Source organism: Vitis vinifera, chromosome 14, assembly GCF_030704535.1.
Source record: "Vitis vinifera cultivar Pinot Noir 40024 chromosome 14, ASM3070453v1".
In the NCBI taxonomy this organism is placed as follows: Eukaryota; Viridiplantae; Streptophyta; class Magnoliopsida; order Vitales; family Vitaceae; genus Vitis; species Vitis vinifera.
The window spans coordinates 20528887-20551476 of record NC_081818.1 but is presented as its reverse complement, the minus strand read 5'-3'; the positions used below and the strand labels follow the sequence as shown (position 1 = coordinate 20551476).

At 39.8% G+C, this 22590-nt stretch overlaps 1 protein-coding gene across 1 annotated transcript; it reads right to left on the bottom strand.

The window, feature by feature from the left end:
• Positions 1-237: 237 nt before the first annotated feature.
• On the bottom strand, positions 238-17287 carry LOC100246408 (uncharacterized). Its single transcript, XM_059742720.1, has 10 exons — positions 16273-17287; positions 10482-10505; positions 9267-10368; positions 8111-8283; positions 6217-7580; positions 5589-5682; positions 3383-5453; positions 2545-3206; positions 1733-1768; positions 238-1536 (listed from the first exon to the last, which is right to left on the bottom strand). The coding sequence occupies exons 1-10, from the start codon at positions 17021-17023 to the stop codon at positions 368-370; spliced, it is 7446 nt and encodes a 2481-aa protein (XP_059598703.1). The 5' UTR covers positions 17024-17287; the 3' UTR covers positions 238-367.
• Between the last annotated feature and the right edge of the window lie 5303 nt (positions 17288-22590).

Here is a 22590-nt window from a genome sequence, read left to right as displayed (position 1 = left end):
ATATATGATATAACTAGTAAAGCAATCTCAATTCCACACAAAAAGAAAAAAGAAAAAAAAGAAATTGAAGACGTTGACAAAATGTAGATCCTCGATCCTCCTGAAATTGAAGACGTTGACAAAATGTAGATCCTCGATCCTCCTTCCATATATGATATAACCAGTAAAGCAATCTCAATTCCACACACACACACACACACACAAAAAGAAAAAAAAAAAGAAGAAAATTCGAAGACATTGACAAAATGTTGATTCTCCTCCCATATATGATATAACCTGTAAAGCAATCTCAATTTTCTCTAACATGTACAGTCAAGTTTTGATCTTTCAAAGAGAGAATTCTACATTTGCTTACATAATAAATGGCTTATGCCAATGTGATAGTAGAGGTATATTCATCACTACTTTGGAAAAGATTGGTAGAGGATGTGGTTGGAGTACCTGGTGGTGTTCTTACAGGAGAAGAAGGAAAAGGCTTGGGTGGGATTTGAAGATCTTCATGACTACCTTCTAACATATCTACTGCTTTATGTATTGAAGGTCGATTTGCTGGATTGGTCTGTATGCACCACAACCCCACAAAAATCATCTTTCTTGCAACTGGTTCCCCTCCTTCACTGAAGATATGTTGCAGCTTTAGATGATCATCTTCGAGCTCCAGATGCTTATAGATCCAGTGTGGAAAGTATATTTCACTGCTGCGGCTGGCTCCAGTGTCAATGATCTTCCTTCCTGCAACCATTTCTAGAATCATCATTCCAAAACTATAAACATCAGACTTGTGGGAGACTACTCCAAAGTTTCTTGAGAACACTTCTGGTGCAACATACCCCACTGTTCCTCTTGCACTCAACAATGACATGGAGCTCTCTTTGGTGGGGCACAGTTTTGCCAGACCAAAGTCACATATCTTTGGGGTGAAATCTTGGTCTAGAAGGATGTTTTGTGGTTTGATATCCAGATGGAGTATTCGGGTATTACAGCCACTGTGTAGGTACTCTAAACCATGAGCAATGCCAATTGCAATTCGATAGATTTTTTCCCATCCTAAGGGGGGGATTTTCCTTGGTTGATTCTCATCATATATGTACTTCTCGAGTGATCCACTGGGCATGAACTCATAGATGAGAGCTCTTTTGTGTCCCTCAAAGCAGAAGCCTAGAAGGGTTACAATATTTACATGTGAAGTCCTGCTAATGCTGGCAACCTCATTAATAAACTCTTCTCCATTGCCTTTGGGCTCACTCAAGATCTTCACTACCACTAGATGACCATCAGGTAGGTTTCCTTTGTACACAATGCCATAGCCTCCTTGACCTAATTTATTTCTGAATGAGTCAGTCATTTTCTTCACATCTGAATAACTATATCTTTTAGGAGCCAAGGATGCATATTTTTCTAGAAAAGCCTCTACATTTTGAGAATTCCTTGTTTTCTTCCAAAAGACTCTCCAAGTATTTGATGAAGATTTTCTTCTTAAGCTCCAGATAAAAACTGCTACCACCATAATACTGCAAACCCCAAACAACAATGCAGCTGTGGGCAAAGGAAGAAAATACAAGAGATGAAATTCTGGATGTTAAGATGTGCACACAAAAAAAACTAATCTCTATTCTATAGAAGTAAACCACAAGGCAGTTTTTACTTGAAACACTCGTGAAAACATTGCTTCCCACATCAAAAAGCTAAATGAAAGCATAAGAGGAAGAATCATTCAGATGGATGTAGTTACCTATAAGAATCAAGATTCCCACATCAGGCTTGTGGTCTGCAACATGAGCATGAAAGAATCAAATAATATACATCATCAACTAAATTCTTAATTAAAATTCTGTCATGGATTAGCAGTAGGGAAAAGTGAATGAATAGTCCTTGTTTGTAGCTGAAGTTACACCCCTCAATGGATTTAGTGTCTTCAGGGGATTATATCAAACTGGTGCTGATGGCAAGTGCTATACTTCTACAGAGCCTCTGGCTAATGAGAATGAAATTGAATGGTTGCAGTAACCTCTTGGGCACTTATTTCTTTGATAGGATAAATGACCCAGAGCATACTTGCAGCCATCCAATTAGTGTCTCAGAGCCTATTGGATCACGGAAACAATGTATATGCAAAGTAGGAGGTCAGTTGGGCACTCAAATCTTGTTGAGACTTAACCATGCTCCTTTAGAGGAAACAGAATTCAATTGCCACTATCAATTGGGTAGATCAACGAATTAATTGCAGCATAACCTGAGTCAAATCCATTTCGACAAACAAAAGGCAAAGATTTTCCATCCAAGATTGAAATGCATTTAAACCAAGGGGGAGAAAGGGGTTGTACTTCTATTGAATATCTTCTTAATAGCATCAGGATAAAGAATAATATAAAATTACAGTTGCTGCAGGAAATTTAAAAGAAAAGGAAATAAATATGTAGCTTGTGCAATTGTGTCTTATGGGGCTAAACTTGCAGCAGATAAGGCAGAGCAGGGCACTTTCATAGAACATCTTCATAGAAAATAGCCTAAACTCATGAAATTTCTCAGAAAAGGCATATGTACCTTGTACAGTTGTGCCCGGTAGGGCTGGACACCGCAATAGATAAGGTTGATCAGAGCAAAAACAGATGGGTTGGAAATGACTAGTATTGTATCCGCACCGCCCACCAGATCCCATACATTCTGAACAAGCTGTGTCGTCAATAATCCATAGCACTTCGAATCCATCATTCAAAACTTGTTCCAGAGATGCCGAATTGTTTATGATAGCCGACACTGCTGATGGAAGCACGGGAACAGTGATACTAACATTACAATTGCCAAGGTTTCCATTAGTTGGAATGGAGCCAATCGTGAAATAGCCAGTTTCAATACTGGATGTATTATTTCTGCGACAGCTAAATTTATTTGAGGCTAAGGCTGGACTTGCAGATGAGCAACCAAAGAAGCGGGTGAGGTTCCCGAAATGGGGAGAATAACTAAACAGGTAATTCATGGTGGTGTTCAAGAATCTTGAGGGACAAGTACCGTTATATAAATCTAGCCTAGTAAGCCTCAGAATATGATTGTCATGATTGATTTTCAACACCCGGAAGCTTTCAGACATAATCTGTATCACTGGGACTTCGTCTTGGCACTCGATCTTGAACTCTGGAAGGCCACAGTATGGTGGCCGGGGACTCCCCCAGAAAGGGTAGGTTAAGAATGTTTGTAAAACCACCACACTTCAATGGGGTTGAGTTTTCCATTTATATATACGTATACAAGAAGTTTGAATACAGAGATAAATTAGAAAAGATAATTACAAATGGAAAATGTATCTTCTACAATCAAGGAGGATGCTGTAAATCAAGGACTGATTTACTGGAATCCTTTACAGTCCTACAATCAAGGAGGATGCCGTAAATCAAGAACTGATTTACTGGAATCCTCTACAGCCCCCCGCAAGCTAAGAGTGGGATTAACACAAACTCGGAGCTTGGAGCGAAAGAAGACATAAAGATCCCGTGAGACACTCTTGGTGAAGACGTCCGCCAATTGTAAGTGAGACGGGATATGTTGAATGCGAAGAGTGCCAGCAACAATGAGCTCACGGAGGAAATGATAATCAAGGTCAACGTGCTTGGCGCGCTTATGGGACACGGGATTGGAGCTCAAGAAAATTGCACTCTTGTTGTCACAAAGAAGGAGAGGTCGGTGAGTTAAAGTAACCCGAAGATCACGTAGGAGATGAGTGAGCCATAAAACTTTAGCAGCAGTAAGGGCGAGAGCGCGGTACTCGGATTCGCAGCTTGAACGAGAAACTGTTGGCTGTTTCTTGGCACTCCAAGAGACAAGATTATTGCCAAGAAAAATTGAGTAGCCAGAGGTGGAGCGTCTAGTGTCCGGGCAGCCAGCCCAATCCGCATCTGAGTATGCAACTAAGCCCATTGAAGAGCATGAAGTGAACTTGAGACCAAAATGAAGTGTTCCTTGAACATAGCGAAGGATGCGCTTGACTGCCTGAAAGTGAACTTCAGTAGGCGCATGGAGAAACTGACTTACAGAGTTGATTGAGTGGGCAAGATTAGGACGCGTGATCGTTAAATACTGCAAGGCACCTACTAAGGAACGGTAGAGGGTGGGATCCGCAAATGGAGTACCTTCAGAGGAGAGTCGTTGAGAGACAATCATGGGAGTAGGAACTGGTTTGCTGTCCAGCAGTTGAGCACGAGCCAAGATATCGGTAGCATATTTAACTTGGCTGAGGAAAAAACCGTCTGGAATGTAAGATACCTCGAGTCCAAGAAAATAACTCAACGGGCCTAAGTCCTTGACAGCAAATTCAGAGTGCAGCTGGGAGATAAACCGATTGATGAGAGCAGGGTTATTTCCAGTGAGGATGATGTCGTCGACGTAAAGAAGGAGATAAATAAGATCATCCTTCTTAGTGAACACAAATAAAGAAGTGTCTGCGCGGCTGCAAAAAAAACCAAGTTTTAGAAGAAATGAACTAAAACGTTGAAACCAAGCACGAGGTGCTTGTTTCAAGCCGTAGAGAGCCTTCTTTAATTTGCAAACATGAAGGGGATGGCGAGGATCAACATAGCCCAGTGGCTGCTCCATATAAACAGTTTCATGAAGAATGCCATTGAGAAAGGCATTTTTGACATCAAGTTGACGTAGGGGCCATTTGTGAGACACAGCGAGAGAGAGGACAACACGAACTGTGGAGGCTTTAACGACAGGGCTGAAGGTGTCCTTGTAATCAAGACCGGGAAGTTGAGTGTAGCCCTTTGCAACGAGGCGTGCTTTGAAGCGCTCAATGGATCCATAGGAAAGAAATTTAGTTCGAAAAACCCATTTGGAACCGACAATATTAGTATTGGAGGGCCGAGGAACAAGATCCCAAGTGTGATTTGTTTGAAGCGCCTTGATTTTGTCATCCATGGCAGCAAGCCAAGCTGGGTTTTTGGCAGCTGATTTAAATCCCTTAGGCTCAGAAGTGGCAAGTAGGGCATGGATCAATGGAGAAGACTGCACAAAACTGAGATGAGCGGGGTGCCGTGGCTTGAAAATTCCGGATTTGGCACGTGTAATCATGGGATGAGAGGCAGGAGCCGCTGAAGTAGTGGTATGAATCGGGTCCATGGGAGCAGCAAAAGGAACCAAGGTCGTCGCAGAGGCAGGTACGGGCGAGACCGCAGCTGAAGAAGATGTGGACTCTGGAGCAGAAGAGGAAACCTGCAAGGGCTCAACAGCAAAATCATCCGCACAAAAATGGCAAGGAGGAGAAGGAGGGACCCGCGTAGTAGTAGGAGATGATGTGCTAGGAGATGGTTCAAGGGCGCAGGGTTCAAAAAAATTTGAGAGACCGATGTCAGCAATAGAAGTGGCACTGGAAGTATTTGAAAAAGGGAAAAAATGTTCATCAAAGCGAGCATGTCGTGTAATATATGTGCGAGAGGTTGTGGTGTCAAAACAACGAAAACCTTTATGTGAGGAACTATAACCAAGAAAAATACACGGTAAGCTACGGGGAGAAAATTTGTGAGGTGCGTAATCCCGTAAGCATGGGTAAACACGACAACCAAAAGGATGGAAATTCTCATAATTAGGAGACTTACCAAATAAAACTTCAAAAGGTGAAAGACCACCAAGAACAGGCAGAGGCAGCCGGTTGATAATGTAGGTCGCTGTGCTGAAAGCGTCAACCCAATACTGAGGAGGAACGTGGGAATGAAAAAGGAGAGCAAGGCCAGTTTCCGTGACATGACGATGTTTGCGCTCAGCTCTACCATTTTGGGAAGGAGTGTATGGGCAAGACATTTGGTGATGGATGCCAAATTGTTGAAGATGAGACTGAAAACGGTTGCTTGTAAATTCGGCACCGCCATCGCTTTGAAAAATCTTGATTTTGGTGGAGTATTGATTTTCAACCAATTTTTGAAATTGGAGGAAAATATCAAAGAAATCGGATTTTAATTTTAGTGGATAAAGCCAAGTAAATCGAGAATAATCATCGATAAATAACACATAATAGTTAAATCCCAAATTAGATTTGACGGGAGCGGGACCCCAAATATCGTAATGGACGAGACCTAAAACAACATTAGATCGAGTAGTATTCGAGGAAAAAGGCAAACGATGGCTCTTAGCGAGTTGACAAGTGGAGCAAAGAGATGGAGTAGGCAATAAAGAAGTGAGAAATAATTGTCCTTTTTTATTCAAAAGAGATAAAATAGAGTGATTTACATGACCAAGACGAGCATGCCATAATTCAAAGGACGCATGTAAATTCTTATTTCTAAGGACAGAAGCAAATGCAGAGTGACCACGTTCCAGCACATACAAACCACCTGCGCGTTTACCTTTTGCCACTGCCATTCTTGTTATTCGATTCTGGACAACAAAATTATCATGAGAAAATGTGACAGAGAGAGGAAAATCAGACGTCAGTTTGCTTATGGACAACAAGTTTTTGGTAAGACGGGGAACAACAAGAACATCTAAAAGTTGAAAATTGGAAGAGGAAGAGAGCGTGCCAGTGTGTGTAATAGGAAGAGAAGCACCATTTCCTACTATTACGCAGTCCTTACCATGATAAGGCTCAACCTTGTCCAACTGAGAAGGATCAGGGGTCATGTGAGCGGATGCTCTGGTATCGGTGAACCAATCAGATTCCGAGCCATTAGAGAGAGAACAGGCTGTGGTAAAGGCTTCAGCAAGTTGTGTTGTAGGTTCAGCACGATTGTAACGGCTCCTGCATCGATCAGCAGTGTGACCTTCAGTCTTGCAGATTTGACACCGAGGAATATAGGAACCACGTTTACCACGTCCATGTCCATGGCCTCCATGGTAGCCACCGCGAGAACGACGGGACTTGGAGGAACTACCACCCCGAGATGAAGGAAAAGATCCATTAGTGGCAGTAAAAGCAGCAGAAGAAACAGGGAAGGAGGACCCGAGTGACTTCTGGAAAATCTCAAAGCTTTCAGCTTTAGGAACCAAGTCTTTGAAAACCGGTAATGGGGTGAGAGACATTTGGGCAGTGGAAAAATTAGCAAAATCAGCGCCCAATCCTCTGAGATACCAGTGGACTTTGTCGGTGTCATCAACCGAGCGACCCATTGCAGTGAGTTGATCACATAAAGCCTTGAATGAACGAGAATATTCAGTGACACTTCGGGTGCCACGTTTGATGAGCTGCAAATCATCTTTGATGCGAAGCTCACGAGTCTTGGAAATATGGCTGAAGGAATTTTCCAAGGCAAGCCAGACATCACGAGCGGTGGTGAGACCAAGAACTTCGACCATGGCTTCTTCAGTCAAGGAGGAGAAGAGGAGACTGAGAAGACGTTGGTCTTGAAGTTGCCATGCCACATATTGAGGATTCGGTTGAGAAGAAGAAGAATCAACGGCTATAGTGATTGGAGGCGGCGCAACAGAACCATCGACATGGCTAAGGAGATTCTGACATTGAAGAAGAGGGAGAAGTTGATTTCGCCAGAGAAGATAATTTGTGGAGGAGAGTTTAATAGTGATCATGTGGATCATGGTGTTGAAGGAGAAGGAAGAATCTGCCATGGGAGGATCGAGGAGGTTAATCCAAAAATGCTCTGATAGCATAAGAATGTTTGTAAAACCACCACACTTCAATGGGGTTGAGTTTTCCATTTATATATACGTATACAAGAAGTTTGAATACAGAGATAAATTAGAAAAGATAATTACAAATGGAAAATGTATCTTCTACAATCAAGGAGGATGCTGTAAATCAAGGACTGATTTATTGGAATCCTTTACAGTCCTACAATCAAGGAGGATGCCGTAAATCAAGAACTGATTTACTGGAATCCTCTACATAGGTAATATTTTGGATGCTTCCGCATTGGACTGGACAACCGCACTCTGTGTATCGCACATCGCTAGCCCATAAAGGTACTGGAAAAACTAAGAAGATGACAGTCATGAAGGCGCAAAGGAGAAGCTGGAATGGCCGAGAGAGTTTGTGAAACATTTGGCTGACTTCATAATTTGCCTCAGGTTTGGAGAAAGGTGAGTTTAAAAGAGAAGTGATACTGGAGGTGAACGAGTCTTCAAGTGAAAAGTAATCATCTTTGTTAATTTTCTAGTGTTGACTTTTAACTGTCTGGTTGGGTATCACTGGTCATGAATGGCCAAATCATCTCCATTCCTGTATTTCGTGTAAATGAAGCCAAGCTAGATAATCCAACTGGGGTCTTTGATAGACAGTAGGCCACATGAAAATCCATCTCAACCACGCAGAAAAGAGTCAATGGTTGAAGTTTTGAGAATTGCCTATGATAAATCTCAGGAAAAAGACTCATTAGCAGTTTGGAAAAATCATGGATAAGAGAACCCCATTTTTCAATGTGAAAAGAAATAGACATGTGAAGAGTGGCGTGTGCTGATCCACATCCATTCATTTTTCCTTATTCAAGACGAGTAGAAATGTGGAAACATATGTGGTACCAGCCACATCTTCACTTCCCAAAGAAAAATACCAAGAAAATACCTCCAATAAATGAATGCGTTTTTCTATTCTAGCTTTTTACCAAAGGTGGCACCTCAAACTATTAAACGTGTTCAACCCAGGTGACTTTAGTCTATTGGTATTCTTCAACATACTATATATGCTGTTAAAAAAATGGAGTTTGGAGTCAATCTTTATAAATTCAAGTGAATGAAATCTTGTCCATTGGTTTACTTTTTAAACAATGAGGTCCCTTTGGTTCTGGTGATTTAGATGCAGAGCTAATGAATTTCCTTTGAATTAATGTGAAACTCTTTATCTCTGAGTCTTGAGTTTTAAGGTACACTTTGGAGTGACATTTGGTGCCCCAAAAGGCACCAATTCCTTGGATTTAGAAGCCATCAACATTGACTCAAGCATGACTTGCACAATCTGATTACAGGTCTCATCCTTGCATTCTGCCGTTCATAGGAAAATTATACAGAATACTTTGAGGAGTGATGTTCAAGTTTGAAACTGACTCGTTTTTCAGCAAAACAACGTTAAAATTTTGTGTTCAGGTTTTGGAAACAAGAAGTTCTTCAGAAGTATTTGCGAGGAAGAAAAACCAGTCAGAAATCACCATCTTGCTTAATGATGGCGGGGAATGGGTGACAGAGTCATTGAGATAAGTGATTACTCAAAACTCAAAAGCTATAACATGAAATTGTAGAGCACAGTGAACATTGTCTCCCTTTCTCTCCATCCAGTAAAAAAACGCATTCTTAAATTTCTTGTAACAGATTTTCCAGTCACATCCTAAGATGACGTGGAAGGATCTTGTGTTGCATTTTGAGTAGGAAACATGAAAGGATTTGGTGGAATCTCTAAGGATTGAAGGCTTCCTTCCAACATCTCTACTACCTTATCAATTGATGGTCGGTCTGATGGATTGAGCTGAATGCACCACAAACTTACTAAAACCATCTTCCTTGCCGTTTCTTCCTCCTCTTCATTGGTGATACTATGGAGTATAAGATCCTCGCCTGGTTGGAGCTGCTTATAAATCCAAGTTGGAAAATATATTTGGCTGGTGTGAGACACTTGCGCATCAATATTCTTTCTTCCTCCAATCATTTCAAAAACCAACATTCCATAGCTGTAGACATCAGATTTATGAGAGACTCCTCCAAAATTTCTACAGAATACTTCAGGAGCTATGTATCCAGCTGTGCCTCTTGCATGCGCCATTGACACCATGCTTTCTTTCCTCTGGCACAGCTTAGCAAGGCCAAAATCAGAAATTTTCGGGCAGAAGTCTTCATCTAAAAGAATGTTGTGAGGTTTTATGTCAAAATGCAAAATCCTTGTGTTGCAACCTCTGTATAAGTATTCCAGTCCTCGAGCAATGCCAACTGCAATTTGGTACATGGTTTTCCATTCCAGCTTCAAGTTTGCATTGGGAGATCCTTTCTGGTAGATGAGCTTATCGAGAGATCCGTTGGGCATGAATTCATAAATCAGAGCTCTTCTAGTACCCTCGAAACAGAAACCCACAAGGGTGACTATATTAACATGAGAGGTTCTACTGAAGCTAGCAACTTCATTAATAAACTCTTCCCCATTACCCTTTGACTCACTCAAGAGTTTCACTGCCACCTGACGACCATCAGGGAGCTTTCCTTGGTACACACAACCAAATCCCCCTTGACCTAATTTACATGTGAATGAGTTGGTCATTTTCTTAACAACTGAATACTTGTATCTCTTTGGAGCTAAGGATCCATAGTTCCTTACAAATGCTTCCACATTTTGATTATCCCCTGTTTCCTTTTTCCAGAAGACCAGTGTCTTACCTAATAAGCATTTTCTTCTAAGGCAACAAATCACCGCCAAAACTACTATGATCCCAGCCACGCCTGCGGAGATACCTGATCAAAATATTAATGGCAATCAGGTCATGTGATTAAGCTGCGGTTCCATGAAATCTTAGGAGGGAGCGGAGAGGGAAATAACAAAATTAATTCTCATGATTATATATTACCTATGGCCTTTTTTGTCACGATTCCTGTAAATTGACCAAAAAAAAATTAAAAAAAATTAGGGAGACTTCTTGACAGTTAATGATTGTTAATAAGTAAAACATACTGAAGAACCAAGAGGGATCCAAAAACCAAAATAATAAGAAAAAAGAATAATGCTTGTATTCACATGGGAAATAAAAAGAAGATTAGATGCATGTGTGAAGGATCATGTCGCCTTCACTTTAATCAGTTCCATGCCGACAGATCTGTATTATGTCTTTGCGTTTTAGTTGCTTAATTAACGCATTTTTCTAACAAGATCAAATCATGCAAACCCATATCTAACTAATTGTTGCTAGACAGTCGCAAGCTCTAGGATGAAACAACTCAATGTACTTGATACATTAGGTTAGGTCACTACTGTCTACATCTCTATGCTAAAAATCTGGACTTGATACATTGGTTCTTTCTAACAATTGCAATAGAACCTATTGCAATGGGACAAATAAGTAGTATTTATTGGTGATGACGGTATAATTAGTGTAATCAAATAAATTTGATGAAAATTAGAATGATAGAAAATGAATAATGAATACTGGGTTTATATCAAATAAATAGGAAATAAATATTTATATAAAAATTAAAATTAATGGATATATTTGATATGAAAAATGATATTTATTTTTTTAAAGATGAATCATGGTTTTATTTTTTTAATAATTGAAAATATTTTTTTAAAATCAAAATATATAATTTAAACAATTTTTTAGAAAAAATAAATTTAGTTTTATTATTTTCATCTTCAATAAGAAACATTTTACCATCAAGTGATTAAATTAAAATATTTTTAAAGATTTTTAATATTATTATAAATAATCCCGAAATATGCTTTTATTACAATTTGAATAATTTTAATATAATAGAAGTTTATTTTATTAATTTTTTACTCTATTTATTTATATTTATTTTTATAATAATTTTTATAATTTTTTAAAATTGTTTTGAGCTTTCAAATTAATTTGTTTTGCATATCACCCGATACCAATCCAAGATATTGAGATCGATGTGTCTCGGGACCTCCTAAGTCAATGACTGTTACTGCGACTTTGAACCACGCTTCAAAATGCCCCTTGAACACATAAAGATAGCGCCTTAATTGACCTTGTCTAAGTAAAAGCTTCAAACACCCCAGATAAATAAAGATAAGGCCTCAAGTGGTGTAGTTTAGGTAGGAGCTTTAAAACACCTATCCAAACATGTAAAGATAAGGCCGCTAATTAGCCTAATAGTCGGGTAAAAGCCTAAGAGGTTTGTGACAACTTAATTCTTAAGGCCTCTAATAATCCTAATAGCCAAACAAAAGCTTAAGAGCTCCTTGGCAACTTAATGCCCAACATATAAACATGCAAAGTATTAGGGGAGTGAAAGGAAAGAGAATTATTCAAAACAAATTTTCCCTCCCATGGCTTCGTCAATGTGGGCACTATGTAGAAAAAAAAGGGGACGGTTAAAAACACTAACCACCTTGGTCTTCCAAGCAATTTTCGGAATGCAAATCGTATGTCTTGATCGGACATCATGATTAGGCATGACCATTCGAAGTTGGCCATCCTCTCGATTGATAGGGCAACGAAACTACCACCTTGAGTATAGGTGCCCCCTTACAAGAACCATCAACCACCTCACTTTATATGTTATGGAATTGCCTATCCAACCAGAATGTGTCACTTGTCCCATGTGATCGACCTAAACAATATTCATAATTTACCTCTTCAAAGATGCTATATAAAAGGGATAAAAAATGAGGAGAGGGGGGTGATCTCTCCTCTAAAAATGCTCTCTCTTTACTTCATTTTCTCATTTCTTACTCTTTGTTTGAAGTTTCACTTCTTCCTTCAACAATCGAGTGGAGCAACCTAAGAGCCAAGGTTTGGCCAACACCCTAATGTCCAAATCAACCCAACCAAAATTATCCCAACACTCAACAACAAAACCACCAAGGAGCAAAGGTTCACCTAATAGAAAATTGACTAAAGCACAAAAGTTCGAGCAACATCTAGTGTCCAAACTTGACAAATAGTGATTGCATCAATAGTGACCAAAGATTAGAAGCTCTAGTAGCAGTGGTGAAAGCAACAATTTAATTCAAGTGGGGCAACCCTAAAAACAAATGTGGGCTTTAGCCCAATAGTCCGGAGTTATCATTTTTTTGGGGGCAATAAGAGGTCCGGGACTCGAGTCCTAATGTGGCAAGCAGTGTAGAATTTTAGTTTTAATATTTTCTTAGCAGCATCCATCATCCAAACTAGACAAAAAGTAATTGCACCAACAGTGACCAAAGAACAAACAATATTTGCACCGACAGTGACCAAAGAACCGAAATTCAAGTAGCATCTAGTGTCTGAACTTGGTAAATACTAGTAGTTGCACCAACAATGGCCAAAGAAGAGAAGTTTGGGAAGCATCCAGTATCCGAACTTGGTAAATAATAGTTGTATCCGTAGTAACCAAAGGAGTTCGGGCAACATCCAATGTCCAAACCCAATGAACAATAGCTGTTCTAACAATATATTGGTTCTTTCTAACAATTACATCCACTTATGAAATCCCATGACTTGCACTACTTAATAAAAAGACCCCCATAAGGGTACCCAAAATAAGATTCCCTTATCATGGATTGTAGTGTCGTCGCATTGATATATTTCTTTTTCATATTTAAATATGTTAATCTATTAGGTAAAATGTTTGTAAAAATTGATCGACCATAGATCCACTTGCCAGCTCAACTAATCAAAGTGGATATCTACTTTTCAAACAATAGAGAAGGTAATAAACTGATCATGGAATGAGCAAATTCTGCTTCCCTTGGGGCTCCCCCAACCAATTAGGGAAGTCTCCCAGATTTTCTTTTAACTCCCTTTTAAAGAGTTGTATCCATCTATTTTGGTTTCGTACAACGAATACAAACTGAAGGATTGTTTGAGAATTGAGACACCATTTTTTCTGTATTGACTCTCAAGATTTTTCCCTGGTCCTCTAAACCTTGTAGATTTGTCAGGTATGACTCACAGTGAGCTGTGCTTGTCAAAAAACAGAAGAACCAGAAATCGTTTGTTGTTCAGCACGAATTCAATAAATTAGCAGGCATGGAGCATGTGCTTAACAACATCCAACATTGTGGAATTCTACATTATTCCACTCATTCTTAACTTTCCAGACATTATTAGTTTCAAAGACTATCATTGGTTTCCCAGTTTTCAACGTAAATACCTTGTTTCTATCGCAAATACATTTTTCCCTCACACAAGTTATTTGCCTTTTAGGTTTATTTTAGTGACCAATTCCTAACCAACGACTAATAATGTTTCTCACCTTAAATACAACCAACACAGTTGGAGAATTCAAAACAGGCCAATAAGAGCACAACATGCATACATAACTCTTGTAAATAGAAAGCATAAGGACAACTTAAAGAGTTGATTAATTACGAAAGGCTTTTCATACTACTTGGAATGATGACAGCTAACCAACAAAATGAAATTGAAAGCAGCTCTATAGTTGGAAAAGGGGCCACTTAAATGATGTAGTCTTATTATCTCACAAAAAATTCATATCTCTGTGTATCTACTTACAAACTATATAATGTTAAATTAAAAGTTTCTTACTTGCAAGAGAAATGACTTGGCAACGAGTAATTATCACCACACAAAAATAAGATAAAAAATCTAGGAAGGAAATAAACTTTATTGACGTGGTCTTATTATTCCCATAAGATTTCTATTTTCTATTCATGCCTAGTTATTTACTAGGTCTGTAATGGTTTCATCACCCGTACCAAGGGCATTGGACTCTTCTGGTCCCACAAGGGTTATAGAGTTACTTATTGCTTGGTCCTCTACCTAATACATAGTCAATCTTCATATAATTAGTTATTGAACGGATAGGATGATCCTAATCAAATTCAAGAACTAGTTGATTAGAATTGATCTCCAATTTCTTCTATAATTTTGATCACAGAGGGTTCTGCAATTGCAGGACAGTTCTTCACCCCTCCAGAAGAAGTATTCCTACCTCCCGTAGCTGGTGGATTGCAAGTCATGATGCGTACCTGGAGGGGAAGATTCCTGGGGTGTTCCGACGTCACCTGTTGGGGAAGTACATGTTTTGGAGGCTTGAATTTGATCTTTGCAGTAGCAAGTCGTTTGATTCAAACCGAGGTCATAACCACATACTCCCTTGGATTCCAGGCTCTCACTTCATGCTCTACTATCCACATTCAATCTCACCTCAAATCCTTTTCCAATCACTCCTTCAATTAATTGATCCAAATTTAAGCTTACAATTTCTTCCACAAGCGATGTTACAAGAACTGGAACAAACACGCTGACATTGCATGCTCCAGGACCCTGAGGCTGTGGTCCAGCTATGTAGTAACCATCCTCCAGAGGAATCCCAGCTATGGAACAAGAAAATTTTTGAGGCATAACAGATATTGCAGGAGAGGGGCAACCATAGAAAAATGTGACATACTGGTGAGCCGCTGTATGATCAAAGAGTTTGGGATCCAGCGTAGTGTTAACAAGAAGGGGCGAGCAAATTCCCTTCAAGTAGTCCTGTCTTGCGATTCTTAGAGTTTGAGCATCCTTATTGAAACTCAAAACACGGTAATTAACGCCCTTAATCTCTATGGTTGCTATACCATCATGACAATTGAGTTGCAGGTCAAGATGCCCACAACCCAAGGGCCGGTCAAATCCCCAGAAAGGATAACTCACGCCTGTGATGTTGCCGTAGTTGAACTCTTTACTACAGGTATTGTATTTGTGCAATTCAGCAGGGTTGCCTAAAGACAGGAAAATCGAACAAAACCAACACCAATAAAAGGAAGAGGCCTAGAGATGGTGGAGATGAGAAAAACAAGGAATTCATTGTGGGCAACAGGGGATAGAGAGTGTGAGACGAGCTGATGGATAACAGGAGTTGGGTTATTTCAAGGAAAATACCGGAGATTGTGGAAGTGAATTGACTTCATCCATGGTGAAGACAAACCAAAGAAAGTGATAGAAGGACTCGAGCTTTGTTTTCTTCTCGACTTAAAAACTATTATAATGTGAAACCATTTTTCTATACCAAAGGTAAATTACTTAAATACCCAAACCTTTAAGATGCAAATCAATTAGCATTAGTTTATCCCCATCTACCAGTCTAACAGGATATATATATATATGCCAACAACTAAACAACTAAACAATAAGCTAATTGGAAAAAAAAAAGAAAAAAAAAAAAAGATATCTTAAAAGCAATTTTCTTATATTTTTTATTTTGGTGATTCGTATCCTTACCAATAATTTTAAAAGCAAATACCATTTACTTTACATTTGACCAGTTCTGGACTCAATAAAGAGGGTAGTTGCATGGTGACTTGTCAAATTCTAATTTTAAAATGGAAGGATTCATATTCTGCAACCTCAAGGGACAGGACCTTTGAATATAGACTCAGAGAAAGGTTCCTCCTTCAATCAATATGCAATTAATCTAAAAGAATGGTGGAAAAAAAATGATAAAAGTGGTGTTAATTGGGGATGTTCCAGGGTGTGGAAAAATTGAGGATTCAGTGTGGCTCGGGAACAAGCAAACCATATTTCCCTCAAATTCCAAAGGAAAGCTACTCTCCCTTAAACTGGCTCTTCCCAAAACAAATTAAATCTAAGGTGCCTCCAGAAAACACAATAATGAGGAAAGTGATGATGGGTGGCATGCATGTTTGTCAGACGAAAGCTATATATCTGATGAAGTTGTTTCTATACATACCTGATGGGCTTGTTTTGTTTTGGCAAGTGGAGGGAGAATACCCATTCCGACAATAGCATATGAATTGGTTGGAGGTATAGCCGCACCGCCCACCGGATTCAACACATTCTGTACACAAACTATTACTGGCATTCCACTCCAACCCGAAACCACCCTTAAGAGCTTCTGTAAGAAGAGTCAGTGTACCTCCACCGCTCACTATAGCGGTAGCTGCTGACTTGAAAATCGGAACTGTCACATACACATCGCAACTCCCTATGCTTACGCCAAGGTTAAAATCCAGTGTTGTATAGTAACCAATGATATTGGTGCAATTGAACTGGTTGGAAGGCGCGATAGTAAGTTGGGGACAATCATAGTAGAGGGTCACGTCCGTATAGGTGGCATTATAACTAAAAATGGATTCATTCAGAGTAGTGTTAACATATGTAGGAGGGCAGTAACTATCCCAGTAATCCGCCCTAGCAACGGTGAGAGTATGGAATGAGTTATTGATATCCAGGATTCGGTAACTCGCCTCCTTCATTGTAAACACCGGGGCTTCACCATTACAAGTCAGCTCGAACCCTGGATGGCCACAGTAAGGAGGGCGGCTCCCTCCCCAGAAAGGATAACTAATATTCATATTCCCGCACTCATACTGTGCGCCGCAGTTGACGAATTGTTGATTTTCCTCGCACACAACCCTCGGAACAGGGACCATGAACATGAACAGGAGGATAAGGAAAACTGGAAAAAGATGGAGATGCATTTTGCAAGAGAGAGCGATTTCGAATGATTCAGAAGGATATGGATATGGAGATGGAGATGAGATGAAATTAATTTCCTTTCTCAATCATGAAAATAAAATTAAACGGTGGATCTTTGAAAAGATTTGGAGAGTCGTGAAGCCTTTTCCAAGGAAAAGAAGCTTCTGTTGGAATGTAATGGGAGCCGGTGGGTGGCAATGTAACTGACCGAGTCTAATGTAAATAATCTATCGCTAAGTGGCTTTCCCTGTACGCAAATCCAATATTTAATTCATTTTCAATCGGCACTTAGTCAACAAACCCAACAGCCTATAAATGAAGTCCCGGAAACTCATTAAATTTATCATGATTCATGTATAAGTCAAAAGTCAGGGAAATGACAATTTCTCCTCCTTTGCCTGTTCCTTTCTCTTCCAGCTTCTAAGTATTTATTGATTTTCATCTTAATATAAAAAATAAAAAGTCTGTTCTCTCTTTTCTCATCTTTTTAACTTTAATTTCTATAATACCCAAATCTTGTTTTTCTCTTTGCTCAAAATATAACTAAATTTACTTTTAAAAAGTAAAAAATAGGATTTAATATTCTTCTCCAAAAAAAAAAAAAAATTATAAATTATTTTTGTTAATTAAATTCACATATGAATAACAAATCTATAAATCCAAAAAGATATACCACATATAAATAAATCAGTAGTTAATAAAACATAAGAAATTTTCTACCATTTTCTTAATAATCAAACATAAACCTTAATTATTATTTACTTACTAATTTCCTATGTTTCACATTTTTTATTTTAATTATATAAAATAATAATTTAATTAACTTTGGAATTTTGATACACTTGAAAATATATTAAATTACTATTTTTTTTAAAATTATGAATACTTCCAAATATGTATATCTTTACTATATAAAAAATAAAAACAAACAAACAAAAGACATACCTATAAGTGTCACTAATTTAATCCTACTATATGTATATTTAAGTTTTTTATACCTATTATTTTGAATATGATCTCATTTATTGATCTTATTATTTGTATTTCATTATTTATATCTTTATTTCACAGTTTAGATTTTTTTTACACTCTTTTAATGATAAAAATGAGAAGTTCGATAAGTATATATCAACTTATAGTCCTTGGGGGAAGTTTCAAAACAGTTTTCAAAAAACAAGTTTTAAGAACAATATTTTAAAATAAGTTTATAAAGTTTCTAAAACAAAAGTAGAATTAAGAACTTACAATATTATTTAACCTATGTTTTATATTTTTAAATTTTACTTAAAAAATAATTTTTATCTATAATACTTTATTTTTAATTATTCTCTTTATTTATATAATCGTTTTTAAAAATAATTTCTAAAAAAATAAATGAAAATGATCAAAATATACCCTACTCTTGAACAAATTCTCAAAATGTTTTCTACTCGAAGAATGGTTTTATACTTTTAGGGAAAACAAGAAAAGAAGAAAAGAATGTTCTTAAAACCAATTCAAACAATAGACTCTTAGGTTATGTTTGGTTCTCGAAAAGTATTAAGGAAAGAAAAAAAATGTAAAAGAAAATGATTTTCTTATGTTTGGTTTCACTATAAAATTTTTTAAAGAAAATTAAATATAATTAAAATTAGTTATAAATTTATATATTTTAAAATTATTTAATCCGAAGGAAATGAAGTGAAATGAGTTTGAAAAAACACATAAAAATAATTTATTAATTTTGAATTTATTTTTTTATTTTATTTTATTTTTTATTTTTTTCCATTTTTTTTCTGTATTTTCTTTCCCTCGCACTTTCCCTCAAAATCTTTAAGACTAAACATAGCCTTAGTATTTTCCTAGAATGAAACGATTTAACAAGAAACAATAAGACACGGAACTTAATATTAACTACCATGTCCCAAGGCAATCAACCACGAACCCTTTCCCTGTTCCCGCCAAAAGTCCATTATGATTAGGCTCTCATCCGTACCCCATTGGTCTTGCTAGTTAACAGTCGACGACAACACCTACTCATGGGCTATGTCTCCAATTGTCTTTCTTTCTTTGTCTATTTTTTGGAAATTAGAGATGATGACTTAACTAGTACGCATGCATCTACACAAACAACTTGAAACAAAGTAAACTCATGAAAACTTGGTAGGGGTTGTTGATACCTCGTGTCCCAGGGATCCCTGCTACTGCCAAGTGGACGCGTGCTATCAACCAAGAAGAAGTTCTAGCTCAGTCGATCCTGCAAAAGATGTCCGGACAGGATGTCCGGACACACCCTCCAATGGTTTTGTTAGTCATGGCTTAAGAGATCAGACTATTGGCTTTTTTAGGGTCTCAGGCTTACCTTCTTCCTTGTGTGAAGACCCTTTTATATAATGTCAGAAGCTTTGCTCCCCTCTTTAATGGTGGGAAGACTTTTTGGCTTGTCATGATATCCTCAAGGTGGTGGCAGGGTCATCATCACCCTGCAGGCGGTTGTCAGAGATCGTGGGAGGTGACTTGTTATCGTTCCTGTCCTTTCGCTCTACAGGCGGCGGAACGTGGGCTGTGGCAGGTTGTCGGGGATGACTCAGCAAGGCTTGCTCGTTACAGTCAATGATCCGGACAATAGGTCCGGATAGGATAGAGCATCGCCTGGGTATGATATTTGAGAGTGCCGTATGCCCCCCCTAGGGGACTCGGATAGAGGTGCGCGCCACATGTCCTCTTGGGGGGTACGGATAGAGTTGATCCAGATAGCGGTGCATGCCACGTGTCATCGGGGGGAGGGGGGGTCCCTACAATGCCCCCCTTTTAACTTGGCGATTTTGCCCGGGCAAAATGGGTGGGTTAAAAAATGATGGTTTTGAAACTTAGGTTACTTTTTTGCGCTTATTGGGCCACGTGGTGGTGCGGAGGCGAAAAGGAAAAAGGGCATTTATGACGAGCCGCCGTCCTTGGGAATTCCCAAGCAGCATGTCTTTTCAATAACGACACGGCTGGGCGTTTGGAATACCGAGGGGCTGTCTCTCTTTAAATAGCAGACCGAGCCCCCTACACTTGCATTTCTTCCTTCTGCATTTCTGCTGGTAGTGCTTTCTCTTCATTTCCTTTCATTGATAATACTGCTTAAGATTGGATACATTCCATGGACGAAGCAGCGGGGTTTCGTCTAGCTTCTGTAGATGGTAGGCTCCGCTTTCACTTGTCTTGGATACTATGTAGGGGCCTTCCCAATTGGCTTGGAACTTTCTTGCTCCTGTCTCAGCAGTGTTTTCGAAGACCTTCCTAAGGACCAGCGTTCCACTTTTGAAGCTCCTGGGTCTTGCCTTGCGGTTATAGTGAGCGGTTGCCCTTTGTTGATAATCGACCATCCGGATGGATGCGCTCTCTCTTACTTCGTCCGCCCAGTTCAAATTTCTTCCTAGTTCCGCATTTGCATCACCCTGCCGTCCTGTCTCGGTCCGGATAGTGGGTAGCCCTATTTCTGTAGGAATGATTGTGTCCATACCATATGTGAGGGCGAAGGGAGTATTTCCTGTCGGTCGTCCGGGTGTGGTTCGATAAGCCCACAGGACGCCGGGTAGCTCTTCTACCCACTTCCCTTTGGCTTGCTCGAGCCTCTTCTTTAAGACAGTTATTAGGGTTTTGTTTGTGGCCTCTGCTTGTCCAATGCTTTGAGGATAACGCGGTGTGGAGTATAAATTCCGGATGTTGAGTTCCGAACAGAAATTCAGGAAAGTGATGCTATCAAACTGTGGGCCGTTGTCAGCTATAATGGTTTGAGGGATTCCAAAGCGGCAGATGATGTTCTTCCATACAAACTTGGTGACATCTTTGTCCTTGATGTTGACATATACTTCAGTTTCCACCCATTTACTGAAGTAATCTGTGGCGACAAGTAGGAATTTCTTCTGAGCAGCTGCGGTTGGTAGGGGTCCTACTATGTCCATGCCCCACTACGTGAAGGGCCAGAGGCCAGAAATTGGTTTTAATGTCTCCGACGGCGCATGCGGTATGGGGGCATGCCTTTGGCATTTGTCACACCTTTTGACATAAGCTGCCGTATCTTTTTTCATCGTGGGCCAATAATATCCTTGCGAGTGAGCCCGGTGCGCTAGAGATCGACCTCCGGAATGATTTCCACACACCCCCTCATGTAACTCAGCCAACACATACAGGGCTTCTGAGTGGTCTAGGCACCTGAGGTAGGGGCTTATAAAGGACCGCTTGTACAGGTGCCCCCCGATTAGGGTGAAACGGGCTGCTTGTACCCGGGTCTTATGTGCCTGCTTGGGCTCTTCGGGCAAAGTGCTTATCCAAAGATACCTTATTATGACTTCCGTCCAGTCTTGGCCGTCTACTTGGTTTGCCTTAATGGTATTGCAAGTGGAGGCTTCTGCGACGGAGGGGTTGGTTTGCACATGTATGGGCAATAATATGGCTTCTTTGATAGGGTGGGAAGCAACTATGCCTGCCAGGGCGTCGGTACGTCCATTTTCAGTTCGTTTAATTTTTTCGATCATCCACTCAGTGAACCGTTGTAGGATGTCTCTTACTTTAGTCAGATATCGCGCCATGCGCTCATCCTTAGCTTCGTATTCTTTCTGGACTTGCCTTACAACGAGTTGGGAATCACTGTAGAATCGGAGCCTGGAAACAGACAGGGCCAGGGTTAGGTCTAACCCGGATAGGATGGTCTCATACTCTGCTTCATTGTTAGATGCGGGGAATCCTAGTCGGATAGCTTGCTCCAATTGTTCTCTTGTTGGGGATTGCAGCAGGAGCCCTACTCTGGATCCTGATGACCGGGAGGCTCCATCAACCTGCAAAGTCCACCACTCTTCCCCGCATGGTTCCTTGTGTTGGGCAGGTCTTTGGGGGTATTCCAGCACAAAGTCGGCCATTACCCGCCCTTTCATGGACAACTTGGGTTGGAATTCAATTCCATACTCGCTCAACTCTATGGCCCATTGAAGCATTCTTCCGGTTAGGTCCGGCTTGTGCAGGATGTTGCGAAGGGGTTGGTCGGTCAGCACGACCATCGGGTGGGCTTGGAAGTAAGGGCGGAGCTTCTAGGTGGCACTTCGAAGGGCCAAAACCGTTAGCTCCATCTTTGAGTACCTTATTTCTACGTCCGCCAACGCTCTATTGACGTAGTAAATAGGTTTCTGCTCCTTGTGCGAGGGGCAGCGGAATAGAACAGCGTTGATTGCCCACTCTGATACAGCCAGATACATATACAATTTTTCTCTAGGGAGGGGGCTGGTTAGAATGGGTGGTTGCATGAGGTAGTGTTTGATTTTTTCGAAAGTGTTTTGGCAGCCGTCCGTCCACCCGTTTGCGTCGGCTTTTCGTATTGCTAGGAAGAAGGGTCGCAATTCATCAGTGAAACGGGCTATAAAGCGTCCTAGCGCGACGAACTTGCCTGTGAGGCGCTGTAATTTCTTTTTGCTCCTAGGGGGTGGTGTTTCCATGACTGCCTTAACTTGATCTGGGCTAACCTCTATCCCCTTTTGGCTGACCATAAATCTCAGGAATTTGTCAGCACTTACACCAAAAGCGCATTTGGATGGATTCAACTTCATGCCAT